We start from the raw sequence: 14745 nt of genomic DNA, 5'->3' as shown, positions 1-14745 counted from the left end.
ACATAGTTTAGAAGAGTTCCAAAAATGACTTAAAACAAAAAAAATCTGTCTAAAATGACTCAAATTTGACCTTCAAATGTTGTCACAATTTGTCAAAAATGACCCTAAATATGTGCAAAATGACTAGAAAATACTCAAAGAATCCTCCTTAACTGTTCAAAACCTGTCTAAAATGAGTTAGTTGTCTATGAGGATTCAAAAGACACTAAAAATGGTCCAAAATGACTTAAAATGTCTTTAAACTATTAAAATTTTCTTTAAAAAGTAGGAATTATTCACAGTTATTCACTGTTCAACCAGTTATCCAGCTAAATACATGTGTTTGATTCATGTCTGTTTTGACTTTAATCATGATTCAGTCGTGCTGAAACATAAGTCTTTTTGCACAATTTAAGGCTGAACTCATCAGTTTGCATCAGGCCTGTTTTTATTCTGGACATTTTCTGTCTTCCAGCTGAGAAATACCTGATTCTGGGGCAATAGTTCTGTTTAGGTGCTGAAATGTATTGAATGTGATGAAGAACACTTGGTTTTACATTCTCCTGTGATGAAAAAGGTCTGCATTTAAAGAACAGTCAAAGGTTTTACCTCTTTTTTTTCTTTCTTTCTTTTTTTTTTTTTTTTTTACACAGAAACGTTTAATCTAACACCATACATTTGGAGATACAGTACATGATTTTCAGAGCAGAGCAGCTTTCAGAATGAGGAAATAAACTAAATCCACAAAACTGGATTTACAAGATACACAATCAGCGGCTACACAACACCTGCAGACTCCTACAGTATGTTAATAGGAGTTCTTCTGTCCTACTACTGATCCTTTAGGAAGGCATGCTGACAACTCCTTGATCCTGTTTTCCGTACTGATGATGACTCAGGGCTGCACAGTGACCTAGTGGTTAGCACTTTTGCCTTGCCGCTAGAAGATCCCCGGTTCAAATCTCGGGGTGGGCCTGGGATCTTTCTGCATGGAGTTTGCATGTTCTCCTGTGCATGCGTGAGTTTTCTCCGGGTACTCCGGCTTCCTCCCACAGTCCAAAAATATGCTGAGGTTAATTGATGACTCTAAATTGTCTGTAGGTGTGATTGTGAGTGTGATTGTTTGTCTGTATATGTAGCCCTGTGACAGACTGGCGACCTGTCCAGGGTGTCCCCTGCCTTCACCCGAGTCAGCTGGGATAGGCTCCAGCACCCCCCACAACCCTAGTGAGGATAAAGCGGTGAATAGAGAATGGATGGATGGATGAACTATAAAACATTCCTGACTCTGAAGGCAGATGTGTTTGTGGGAAAAGACACAATTAGAGCACAAAGCAGATATATTCTGTATGTACACTACGTTCAACAGTTTGGGGTCACATAGAAATGTCCTTATTGTTGAAAGGAAACCAGTTTTTTCCATTGAAGATACCATTAAATGAATGATAAATCCAGTGTAGACATTGTTAATGTGGTAAATGACTATTGTAGCTGGAAACGGCTGATTTTTAATGGAATATCTCCATAGGGGTACGGAGGAACATTTCCAGCAACCATCACTCCTGTGTTCTAATGCTACATTGTGTTAGCTAATGGTGTTGAAAGGCTCACTGATGATTAGAAAACCCTTGTGCAGTTATGTTAGCACATGGATAAAAGTGGAAGTTTACATGGAAAACATGTAACTGTCTGGATGGCCCCAAACTTTTGAACAGTCTTCTTCTAAAACTTCATCATGTTATCACTGATTGATTAGTTTTTTTAATCTGCGAGCGGTCAGAAAATGGTTAAAAATGGAAAAAGTCCAGAATGACAGATATTCAGTTTACTGTCACAGATGATTAAAGAAAAATATTTACAAGCAATGAGCTGTAATCTACTATTTATCCTGGGTTTTTTTTTTTACAAAATGACTCATCAATTATCATTTATTACTAAATCGTTGGAGATTAATTTAATAGTTGACAACTAATTGAATAATTAGAGCTTGTTTGTCAACTTTTATCAACACAGAGACAGAAACACACTATGTTGTCTATCTACCACACACACACACACACTCCTCCATTCTTCTGGCTGTCAGGTGAAAAGCTGAAATATTTATAAGTGAAATCTGGAGCCAGTTGTGTCGGATTGTGTGTCTGTGTGTGAGATAAATCTTCTCCTGCTTTTCAAACTGTTATTAACATTAGAGGCAGCAAGCAGAGAGCAGAGATGTATTAATACGCTTCAGACGCTTACATAACTGCAGCTACAGTGTGTGTGATACATGGATGCATCCAACACCTCCTACACGCCTCCATCCCTCTGTCTTTCCATCCCTGTCTTTTCCTTCCCTCTGTCTTTCCATCCCTCTGTCTTTTCCTTCCCTCTGTCTTTTCCATCCCTCTGTCTTTTCCTTCCCTCTGTCTTTTCCATCCCTCTGTCTTTCCCATTCTTCCGTCTTTTTATCCCTCTGTCTTTCCCATTCTTCCGTCTTTTTATCCCTCTGTCTCTTCCCTCTCTGTCTGTCTCTGATTGAAGCAAACATGAAGCTCTGCTGCTTCAGCTGCTCCCTCCATCTCCTACAGTTTTCATCTTCATCTTTCACTCAGGTCCTGTGATTCTATTATCGTCTCTCGGCCTCTTCATCGCCCCCCCACCCCCGTCTCCTCTCTTCGCTCTCTCCTCAAACTCCCACGGTTTTCTGCTGCCTCTCTTTCGCTTCCACCCATCATCCCGTGCCTGGCTCTGTTGCCTAGCAACACCTCCTCATCTGCAGACGTTCTCGACGATCTGGAGAAGTCCTTGTGACAGCCCTCCATAAACACACGCTGACTGTACATCAGTGTTCAGAGTTGAGAACAGTTCCATGTTTGACACGATTTCTACATCAGACCAGCAGAGAGATGATGAGTTCTGAGGGGAAGCTTTTACTCAGATCTGTGAACGAGGTAAGATCAGGGGTGTCAAACATGCGGCCCACAGCCCAAAACAGTCCCTCCAGAATTTTAATTCTGGTCCTCAAAGTGTAAAAATGACAAAGATATTCAGTGCAGATTGTAAATTAGTTGATCTATAAATTGAAAATAATGACAAGTTGTTTGATCATAAAAATACTAGATTGTTCATTGTTCTTTTGTCAATCAGTGTCTCATTTTTGTAATATTTTGTCATTTTTCTAACATTTTGTCTTGTTTTAGTTGTTTTCTTTCCTTTTTGTCCTGCTTGTGTTTTTCTTTATTCATTTTTTTGTGTACCGTTTTTGTCGTTTTGTGTCCTTTTTTGTCTTGCTTGTGTTGTTTGTTCATTTTTTTGCTGCTTTGTAACTTTTTTGTCTAATTTTTTGTCTTTTGTTTCATTTGTCTCATTTTTTGTTTTGGCACTCATTTTTGTAACATTTTGTCTTGTTTTTGTCATTTTGCTTCCTTTTTGTCCCGCTTGCGTTTGTCATTTTGTTTTTCTTTATTCGTTTTGTGTTGCGTTTTTGTCTCGCTTGTGTCGTTTGTCCATTTTTTTGTCGCTTTGTCTCCTTTATTTTGTTTTGTGTCGTTTGTCTCATTTTTTCAGTATTTTTATAATTTTTCTAACATTTTGTCGTTTTTTGTTGTCCGTTTTCTCATTTTGTTTCCTTTGTCTCGCTTGTCATTTGTCCAGTTACTTGCCGCTTTGTAACTTTTTTGTCCAATTCGTCTTCTCATTTTTGTCATTTTGTGTCTCATTTTTATAATGCTTTGTCATTTTTTTGTTATTTTTTAAAGTAAAATACTATATCGTACAGCTGCATATAGCTGAGCCTGAATGTGTTCCTTTGTAGACACTCTGATCTGGAAGTTGTAATGTGGAAATGATAAACTGAGGCTGAACGTTGTTGAAATTTATTTTTCTTCAGAAATTTCAGGTTGGTCATGTCTTATAAAAAGAATTTCTTAAACGTGAACTTTTTCAGAATGAACTTTTTTGCACTAAAACAAAGGAAACATTTGGTTTTATCCTCTGCGATCACTGAGCTGCTACATGAGTATTTCAAGTTTATGAAACTCTCTCTAGTTTTAAAATCTTTTGTAGTATTTAGTTGAGTTTTTGTTAGTAGTTAAATGCCTATACTCGTACTGCTGACCAGCTCCGGTGTCTGAACTCACCCTCTGGTCTCAGGTGGATCTGATGAGTCATTTTAAAGCTGCTCTTCCCCCACAGCAGCAGCCCTCACCCAGAGAAAAAACACAAGCCCACATCTTAGTTCATGACATTTTATTGGAAAAACAAAATGTAAAGACTAGCATGTACAACTTGGAATGCAGATCAACTGAACCGAACAGAACAGTTGGACTGGGCCGGGCCTCGCCGCACCCACGCGCGCACACACACACGCACACACACACGCACACACACGCACACACTAGAAATGCTGCAAAGCACCGACCCTGTCCCCACTAAACTGAAGTGAACGCCCCTGTGGAATCAAACACGTGCAGTCTCTGAGGCAACATCCTGTACCTGAGCAAGCTTCAGCCAGAACCAACCAAGATCTGATTCTTTTAGGTTCACGACTGATTTTTAATTTCTGTAGATCTCCAACTCTGCAGACCAACACCCCCAGCAGTAGGAGCGTTGGTTTACTGATGATACTGATATCGCCCCAAAGACTGCCTCTGTGTCTGATCCCCTCTAAAGCCCACCCAACCCGTCAATATTCCAGAACACCACCGCTGCCCCAGGGGCTCCAACCTACGCCCCACCAGGCTTCACCCTCGGAAAGGTAAACACACAAAGGATAAAGTGAGTATCCTGACATGCCAGAAACACAAAATCTAAAATGAGTTCTTGTTTATTCCGTTTTAATATTTTTCTTAAAAATATCAGTCGTCACTGACTTCATTTAGGTGAGTAAACTGCGGCTGTTCCGCCGGTTCACTCCCTCCCATCCTTCAGTCATCTCCCCTCCCTCCTCTGCGGGCCGACCTGAGGCCCAACTACAGCCTCCTGCCGCTGGGTCTGACAGAAACCCACGTAAAGCTGCATGCATGAAGAACAGAACAAAAAGAAAACAGGAAGTCATAGAAGAAAGGCGATTGGCCAGCCCAAATAATCATCATGACATCAGGCAGATGGAACCAGGAAGCAGAGCAGCAGTGGCCAAACCAGCCGGCTGCACGGAGGCCGCTTGGCTAACGAGTTGAGACCTGATTGGGCAGCTCAGCGTTGGGGGGCGGGGATACAAGCCAGTACATGCAGATTAATTTAGATTTTTTTTCTTTTACCTTTTTTGAGCTTGTTTATAAGGACAGATTTTCAGTTTTCCAACATTCAGTTTAAGTTGTCTATACAGAACAGTATGATTAAATGTAGATTTTTGCAATAAGAGGTAAGTGAAACATTTGACTGATTCTTTGTCTTTAATGCAAGCCCGGTTCATTTGGCGGTCATCATCTGAACAAACTCTGCAGAGGAAAGAAAAGACATATCAGGAGCAGCGTTTAACTTCCATAAAACTATAAAATTCATGATTGGTTAACCCTCCTGTTGTCTTCATTTACAGGAACCAAAAATTATTGTTTCCTTGTCTGAAAAAAAACAACAACCAAATATTCAGCAAAAAAAATTCCACAATTTTTTTTTGAAAATTTGCAAAATCTTAAAGGAAGAAGATGTCAATAATTCCTTAAGTTTCCCTTAAAAGTTTGTTTTTTTTAAAAATCCCCCAAATTTGGCAAGAAAAATTCTTGTAAATATTTTCAAAAAAATGAGTAAAAGTCTTCCAAAAAAAAAATCCTAAAAATATCTAAAGTGACTACATATCTATCAGTAAAACTTCTGATATTTTCTTTAACATTCACATAAAAATCAACCAAAATTCATGGGATTTTGGTTGATTTTTATGTGAATGTTCTTAAAGAAACATTTTTAACATTTCTTTTTTCCCAAAAATGTTGAAAATGTGGACTTCAGAAGTTTTACTGTGAAAATATATATTTCTTCACACATTTTCAAACTTTAAAACGGGTCAATTTTGACCCTTAAGACAACACGAGGGTTAAAGGAAGACGAGTGCGTGCACAGCCAGGTATTTGTTAATTAATGCTAACTACTTGTGTTGTTGAGTCTTTGGTCTCATGTACCTTCATAGTTGACCTGTCCGTCTCCATCGATGTCGGCTTCTCTGATCATCTCGTCTACTTCCTCATCTGTCAGCTTCTCTCCCAGATTGGTCATCACGTGACGCAGCTCTGCGGCGCTGATGTAACCGTTGCCGTCCTGTCCAGAGACAGACGAACAGTCAGTGATTCACAAAGTCTACAGCAAACAGTCTCATCTAACTGTGGCCTGTAGTCCTGGATTTAAATATCAGGTACAGCTTCAGGAACACTGAATCAGACTGTGTTTTAACTCACCTTATCAAAGACTCTGAACGCCTCCCTGATCTCCTCCTCGCTGTCAGTGTCCTTCATCTTCCTCGCCATCATCGTCAGGAACTCGGGGAAGTCGATGGTCCCGTTTCCTAGAAGGGAGAAGGTCAGGGTAAATAAATACGACTCCTCGTTGTTGTTGAAAGGGTCTAAATAAAGACAAACAGAACAGATCAGTCCAGCGTACCGTCAGCATCCACCTCATTGATCATGTCCTGCAGTTCAGCCTCGGTTGGGTTTTGACCCAGTGACCTCATGACGGTCCCCAGCTCCTTGGTGGTGATGGTCCCATCTCCGTCTTTATCGAACAGGGAGAAGGCCTCCTTGAACTCTGGACAGACACAGGACAAAGGGAACAAAAGTCAAACGATGATAGAAGATGTCAGCCTACCTTTACACAGAACCATGTACATAATACTGGTGTTTAAACAGTGTTTTAATGGTGCCTTCTTACCGGCAATCTGCTCTTCTGTTAGTTGGTCAGCCTAAAAAGAAGAGCAAAAGAGAATGAAGACATTTTTAAATGCTATGAAAGTTTAATCATTTAGGTAAAGGTTGGGATGAAAATAGCGACAGCTTTTAATCTGTGTCATTTACTTTGAAAATATTAGAAACCCTACTTCCTACATCACACTGCAACTACAGAGCAGACGGCAGGAAGTGGAAATACAATAAATGGAGGATCTGAGGACCATAAACAGAAATCAAGCTGCTCAACCAGACCTCACCACCAACTGCAGGAGATGTTGGTAATAAATGGAAACCTGTGGACCACTGAGACACTAAAAGCTGATTCATTCACTTCTGGTATCCTATACAACCTTTATGTCGTCAAAGTGGATGTCTGTGAGGTCGGCCACCAGTTTCGCTGCTTTTGGTTCTGTTTTTTTTGCATCTCTGCCTCCTCGTCTTCCTCCTCCATCCAGCCTCAACCCTCCACCTCCTCTGCGCTGCTTCAGATCCACACTCCTTCCTCCTGCACCTCCTCCAATAGCTTCTGTTTTGATGGTGAGCCCATCCAGCGCCCCGCGGACCATCACCAGGCCTTCAGCCAGGCACTCGGCCTGCTTGCTGTTCTGGACGCCATGTTTTTTGACCTCCGCCAGCTCGCTTTTAGTTCTCTGCGCTAAGTTCCTCAGATCCTGCATCTCCCTGACCAGGCTGTCCATGCGGCTGGAGGACGAGTCCATCAACATCTGTAAGAAGGCTCTGTAGTTTCTCTCCTGCTGCTGGATGAGCTCCTTGTAATAATGCTGCTGTTCGTCTAGCAGGTCGTACACCGTCGACAGGCTCACCAGGTCATCCTCTGCTTCGTACATGGCGACTTTCTTAGGCAGCATGATCAGCGAATTATGGCAAGAAGGGCAAGAATTCTGAGCTATGGTGGGAGGAATGGGTGGATGAAAAAAATAATGGCAGGACATCAATCAATCGCTCCGGATAGGAAAAAAGGCGGGAAGCAGAACCAGGTGAACAACAGATTTCACCATAACTCCAAACAGTTACATAACTGAAAGCATGAGGAAAAACTGAGTCCTTGAGATCGAGTCTTGATCTCAACAGACGGCTAAATAGACGTTTTATTCGTCCCAGATAAACAGAAAGTTAGATGAATGGTGATGAGATAACCGGATAACTTCAGGACTCGTCTTTCAGTCCCTCTGGAGTAGACGGCTGGTTAGATGACAGAAGTTTTCAGAATCCGTCTGAAGTAGCAGAGGTCAGCAGACAGGCGACATCTCTGGATGACAAGCTGAATATCTGGACCTTTTGCTTACCTGTCCATCTTTCTGTCTCTCAGTAAACCTGTCTTTCTTTACATTTATGCGTCTTGTAGCACTGCCACTGTACGTGACCAGAAGCTGTCCTTCTCTAGCTGCATCTGACTCCAGGTGGGTGACACTCTGGAGAACCTCACTCCCTCTGCCTTCATCACAGTGTAAGCCCAGAACGCCTTTAAACTCTCCAACAGGTGTACAGTAAGTCTTTACTGATGAAGTGTTCACCTCCTGCCGTACAGAGCATTCAACAGTTCCACAAAGAACAAGAACGTGTGTGTGCAGATGCCAGGAGGCCAGGCCAGAGGAGGTCACTCAGACGTGTCAGGGAAATTGATTTAAGGTGTGTGAGAGTAACAGAGTCCAGGCCAGGGGAGGTGGTCTACATGTATGTGCTAATCTGTGGCCTGTCATCTCACCGCTACAGTTGCAGCTCCTAGGGAGGATCGGTTGGCTGGTCATCTGACCTCCCAGACAGCATCATGGGTCACACCAAACGGACCCCTCAGGCAGAGCCCTGTCCACGCAGTTACTACAGTTTCTGACTGACACATTTCAAAGGACTTCAGCCTCTGCCCAACGGTTAGTAAGGAAAAGAGCAAAGCTGGAAAACTGTCCTTAAAAAAAACAAATCATGCGGTCACTAAAACTTGTTCAGAATACATCCTAACCAGCCGTTAACACTCCCGCTAACACTGAACAAAACCCCAGCAGTGCTTGAGAATCATCTCACTGCTTTACTTAACTTCATGACAGCACAAAAAAATATATGAAAGGAAGAACCTCAAAACCTGAAAGGAAGTTTATTATGAATTTGCTGTAGTGTTGAACTTCAATCATCTCATGAAATCATGAAAACCACAGTCATTTATTTTCTTTTGCACATTAGCAGGTTGTTCATTTTTAATGCAGATTTTTTTTTCTACTGGGAACATGGATTCCTGCTCTTCTAATGGACTAGGGCTGGGCGATATGACCAAAATTTTATATCCCAATACATTATACATCACGATATAGCATATTTTTGGTAAATTCAATGAATGAATGGGACCGGGCAGCGGCATACCTTACAAAGTATGGTAGTCTGATCCTTGTCGGTCTTTTTAAATCCAAACCACCGCCATAAGACAGAAGTTCCCCCTCTTTTAGGTACAAGCTCGTTGGTTTGAGCTGGTTGTTCGTCATCTTGTTGTTTAGATTGTTCTTCTGAGTCGAGTCCATTGTCTTCCTCCATAGCTGTTTATGTTTTAGCCGTGTGCCAGTGTTGCCAACTCCTCAGTAAGGAAAGTCGCTATTGGCTGTCCTAAAAGTCGCTAGAAGTCACTAAATGACGTCATCTCCTAATTTGCATATTTCCCAGTTTGCATGTAATTGTAATCAACGTTTTAGGAGAGAGGAACAACGTTGAAGAGACCAAAAAGTGAGTATAAAACACCCAAAATATGTTTTTGAACTCGAGGCTAAATGCTGTGGTTTATTTTAGTGTGACAGTGAAGAAACATTTTCATTTATATCCCACTCCGTAAGTCTGGATGGGATCTGTCGTGACTTTGCGCATGCACGATTCATCTGCCGTCTGGCTGTGGAGTGATGTGGGTCTCCCCTAATCAGACACTGGGTCTGCTGCGGGGTTAGTGGACTGACAGCCTGTGCTTTGGGACGGGCAGGAGCTCACAGCAGCACCTGCTGCTTGTTGAGGACAGTAACTGCAGAATGATCCGAGTTTTCCTGTCAGTCTCCAAAACGGCAGAAAAAGTCGCTAGATTTGTCGCTAGTCGCTTTTGACAAAAAAAGTCGCTAGGACGCTTTGGAAAGTCGCTAGATTTAGTGAGAAAATCGCTAAGTTGGCAACACTGCCGCGTGCCTGGGCTTGCCGTAAGGCACATCGGTGACATAAAATACTGCCGTACAGCGTGTTTTGCGACACTGCGATATAAACGATAGGATCTTCACATAAAACGACAGACATTTTCTGTCGTCCAGACGAGATCTATCTTCATATCGCCCAGCCCTAGCATGGACTATTTTTTTCCCTCAAATTAAACACAGAAAGACAAGTTCTGCTAGATGAAGGTTTCTCAGAATGCTTTGTAGACTGTCTGTAGGTTAGTAGAAATAACAGAATACGACACTGATAATTACTACTTCAAATATTGATATAAGAAAGGCAGAGAATATTAATCAAACTTGAAACATTTCAACATAAGCTACTTGTTCTGCTGAGCAACAACAACAATAACACAAAGTCTTTCAGGGCCAATAATGACAACAAAGACCTGTGTGTATCCTTGAACATGTGTTGTTAACAAGCTGCTAACCCCCTCTAATATCCAGGCCAAATTCCTCACAAGGTGCTGCAGAGCCTGGTAACAGAGCTCCTGTTACAGTAGATGCTGAAAGTCCAGCATGGAGGCAGTAAGATTTACTTCTACATGACCCGTGGACAGTCTTCAGATATTTATTGGGAAACTGAACCCAGTCTGTGCACACAGCTGTGATCAAAGCTGACTGTGAGAACACAACAATGTCTGCTTTGTTTCCAGGACTTTGTCATTTCATGCGGCTCGTGATGACGACATTTGATTCGCACTTCAACAGCACTGAGCTGACTCACAAGACCAGTCTTTCTGCTTTTAACAAATCCCACAAATGCAAAAGAACTACAACAGAGGTGTCTCAATCTCATTGCCGACATACTACTTCCTCTATTATGTAGCCATAGCAACCACAAACTAATCATGTATCTATGGCAACTAATCCTAAAGTTATCTGCAAAATGTGAACTACAGAAGTCTGAATTTCCATTTTGAATTCATTTTAAAATCAACACACTTCTCATTGTGAAAACTCATCAGACTACTTAAATGAGGATTAAGATGTAATTAAATGCAAACAATATCAGCTGCCACGCTGAAAGTCCAATATCCACAGTGTGTGTGAGACATGTGGCGTCAAACTTTGATTAGATATGAGGGTAATTACCAAAGAGCTCAGATAAAAAGCTAATATCACTGCCTTTGATTGAGGCAACCCAATGGTACGAGCTACAATGACTACACAAACAGGGCAGCAAAGTATGTCATTTCAGCATCAACACTGCAACGTATACATGCACAACACTGACAGCAGGAAGTGCAATGTGAAGTCAGGAAAATTGACTCACAAACCAGCACAGTTCTCATTTTCCATGGTTAATCTACAAGAGAAGTCGGTCTGATACAATTCACTGAGGTTTGAGGGTTCTTGGATGCAGTTTTCAGACTCTGAGCTCGTTAACGCTGATCATCAGAACCACAAAGTTGTATATGATGAGAGCAAGGCCAAAACTGAATGTCATAAACAGCAAAAACATTTATTTGGGATGTCTTTTCCAGTGTTAGACCTTATAAGAAACATTCCAAACACCCGCGATGTACTCCAAAGAATTTATTCTTTCCTAGAAAGTATTCAAGTCATCTGGGGAATATTCCTGTATTTTCAGATTTCACAGTAAATTTTGCAGCAAACAAAACAGCAATGTTAATTTTTCCCAGTATTGTGCTGCCTTGCATACAAAGCAAAAGCAGTGCACGTGTAAAACAAATAAAACTAAATAATGAAATATTGGCATGTCTTCTGGAAACAGGGTTGTGCATGTTTCTGTTATTGCGCTATAATTTAAGAATATTTTAAGCCTGGGATGCAGATTACAACACTTTATTTCAGTTAGTGAGCTGCTGGGACGGAAAACAAGAAGCCCTTTAGGCCACAAACCACTGTGTTGGTCAAGTAAAGCAAGAAGGATGTGTCAAAGAACATCAACAAAATAACAGAGATTTTGCTAAAATTCAGTTAAGATTGGACAAAATAATCCAATATGATCAGTCTGAGTGACACGTATCTACCGAAATTGCAGATGTAGAATTTGATTAATCAAGCCAGAAGCTTTCCACATCTCTAAGAACAATCGTGTCCATTTACATGTAGCCTAAAGAACAGGTTCCCTCTCTACCATATGATAGGATACTGTATGTGTGTGAATGTAAGCAATTATGTCCACAAACTATCAACTAGAAACCACTACTGATGCCATCATTCCCTTGGGACTGGCAGGGGAACACATAATTAACTAACATTGTGCATTTCTGGACAAACCAGATTTCACAATTGTGCAGGAAGCTTTATGTAAGAACTGGGAGGGAAGGGAGATAGGGTGAGATTAAAAATGCATTGTTCTCTCGCCTGCACAGATAAGACAGACAGGCAACTGAAACAAGTCATAAACATGTTGAAATAATGGGCTTTGACACAACCAACATGTATTTTATTTTAATAAGTGTCCATAAAATGAATCACCGCCTACTCTGTGATCTAATTAGGACAATCAACCGCTGGCTCTGCAGTTTTGTACTTTGACAGCCGTTATGAAATAAAAATACGTGATAAAAAAAACTGGCAGAGCAGGAGCTTAACGGTTGTCTCACTCAGAGGTGTTAAAAGAAAGTGTCTGTACCTCACCAACACCTCAACCACCAGCATTTTTTCCCAGCTGAATCAAAAAATCTGCGCAGAGAATCAACACCAAGGGCTGCTGACGCTAAAGCTGTCAGATACCGGAAAATCGGTCATTGGGGGTGTAAAGTTAGCTGTGATGCTAACGCTGGTGGCCACAACTAATAACTAACGTGGCCACCTGTGACAAGCAGCACACTTCAGATTGAGGTGAATCCAGCTACTGCTTTCACTGTCGGTGTTAAGTCACCGTGATAAGCTTCTCGCCGGCTGGGACTAGCTCTCCGTCCAGCCGCCAACCACGTTAACAGCTAACTAGTCTGCTAGCTAACTCGACGGTACGAATGAGTCAATTCTACTCTCTGCAATGGAGGGTACGAGGTGTTTCAATAAAACGACCGACTAGGAGACACTTACACACTCCCGGCTGTCGCTCAGTTAAATCAACGCAATTTCATTTCAAGTCACAAGTATCACGAAGCACTAAAATACTCACCATGTCTGGTCAAGTTTGAGCGGTCGGTCTGCTAACGCTACTGGCAGAGAGGAAATGGACGGTCGCCACTGAACAAGGCTGGCTGGAGGCGGGCGGGCGGGCAGGACGAAGCACCGCAGCACGGCTCTCTGTATTCCTCCGCACTGTGGGGAAGTGCGCCTTGTCAGAGATGTGGCGAGTTGAAAAAGTGTCGCCATTTAGCAGCAGAAGAGGAGAATATTTGACCTGAAATGAGTTGTCTTGCTGTAATTAGCTACCTGTAAACACTCTGTTGCGTCCATTAGGGGCAGAACCACCAGCATACCTTTGCTGATTTGTTGTGGTCACTTTATTCGACATAGTTTTATTGGGAATGTACACAAAAGTAATGTTTACAATGCTTTGGACTGAAGTGTAACATGGAGAGCCTTTATGAGGAAAATGAAAAAATAAAGCCACTGCACTGTGTTGAAAATGTGCCATCATGAATAAGAACTGAAGTACTATAAAGTGAATGTAATGGGGGATGTCTTTATGACTCAAAAGTAATTATTACTGCTTTAGATTCAGAGAATAATCGTGTTTATCTATATTTAAAGTACCTATATGTGCTATCATGGAGTGATTTTTAACTTATATTCATCATATAGGAACTTAAACATTAGTTAGACAGGTGGTCTACTGGGCCACAAACCTGCATGGATGTGGTTTCACTATGACTTTTAATATCAGACACCTGAGACTATCGTATTTGTGGTGATTTAAAGCAATAACTAACCCAGAAGAGTACAGCTGACAGAGAAGTGTGAGTGGATTTTCTTTTGAGTCACGAATATTAGATGCATCCCACAGGCTTAGAGTTTTACACATTATAATATGGTTTTATTGGTAAAATTAGGGCATGTTTGTGTTTGGATAATCAGAAGATGTCATATAAATAGCATCATTGCCACATAATTTTGCTCATCAGTCACACTTTGGCGGTTGTACCTGCTTGGTAAGGACTGATTGGAATATCTTGGATAATATATCCGATTTATATACATGTTTTTAGTTTGAGTGTTGTTCTTGGTCAAATTAATTTTCGCCTTCCTTCCCATCCTGGACTACTTTGAAACTAATTGAATGAGCCTGTGTCTTTTGGTTAATTGGCTGCCATGATATCTGGCATCAAAATTACACTTAGACAAAGTTAAAATAATGTGAACCTGTTTACTTTGGACCATTTTTTTAACCACTGATGTTAAAATCAAATACAATATAATAACACAATAATTATTTTGGTAACAGTCTTGTTTGAAGGGAAAAGATCATTGCAACATTTACTCATTAAAACTGCTAAATTAATAATTGCAGTGGTTCTTTGCCTCTAAAAAACCGCACCACCGATTTGGCGGCACAGTCGCACAGAAAATGACGGACTACTTTGTGTTACACCGAGTTTTATGTAGGCGGAAGGATACGTTCTAAACATCGCGGCTGACGGTACTGGGGAAGTTGCGGATTTGCTTTTGAGAGGCGGATTCTGATTGGACAGCTCAGAGCCGCAATATTCTGTAGAGTGTATGGAAGCCGCTGATTGGCTCGCACGGATCTGCAATGCGTCAAACCACGGCGCGGCAACGGTAGCAGGGGG

At 41.4% G+C, this 14745-nt stretch overlaps 1 protein-coding gene across 1 annotated transcript; it reads right to left on the bottom strand.

The window, feature by feature from the left end:
• Positions 1–4194: 4194 nt before the first annotated feature.
• On the bottom strand, positions 4195–13254 carry calm1a (calmodulin 1a). The gene is made up of 6 exons (XM_022201642.2): positions 13131–13254; positions 6820–6850; positions 6553–6696; positions 6351–6457; positions 6078–6213; positions 4195–5399 (listed from the first exon to the last, which is right to left on the bottom strand). The coding sequence occupies exons 1-6, from the start codon at positions 13131–13133 to the stop codon at positions 5371–5373; spliced, it is 450 nt and encodes a 149-aa protein (XP_022057334.1). The 5' UTR covers positions 13134–13254; the 3' UTR covers positions 4195–5370.
• Between the last annotated feature and the right edge of the window lie 1491 nt (positions 13255–14745).

This window comes from Acanthochromis polyacanthus, chromosome 1 (assembly GCF_021347895.1).
Source record: "Acanthochromis polyacanthus isolate Apoly-LR-REF ecotype Palm Island chromosome 1, KAUST_Apoly_ChrSc, whole genome shotgun sequence".
Lineage (NCBI taxonomy): Eukaryota > Metazoa > Chordata > Actinopteri > Pomacentridae > Acanthochromis > Acanthochromis polyacanthus.
Note: the sequence above shows the minus strand (reverse complement) of the source record. Positions and strands in the feature narration are given on the sequence as shown.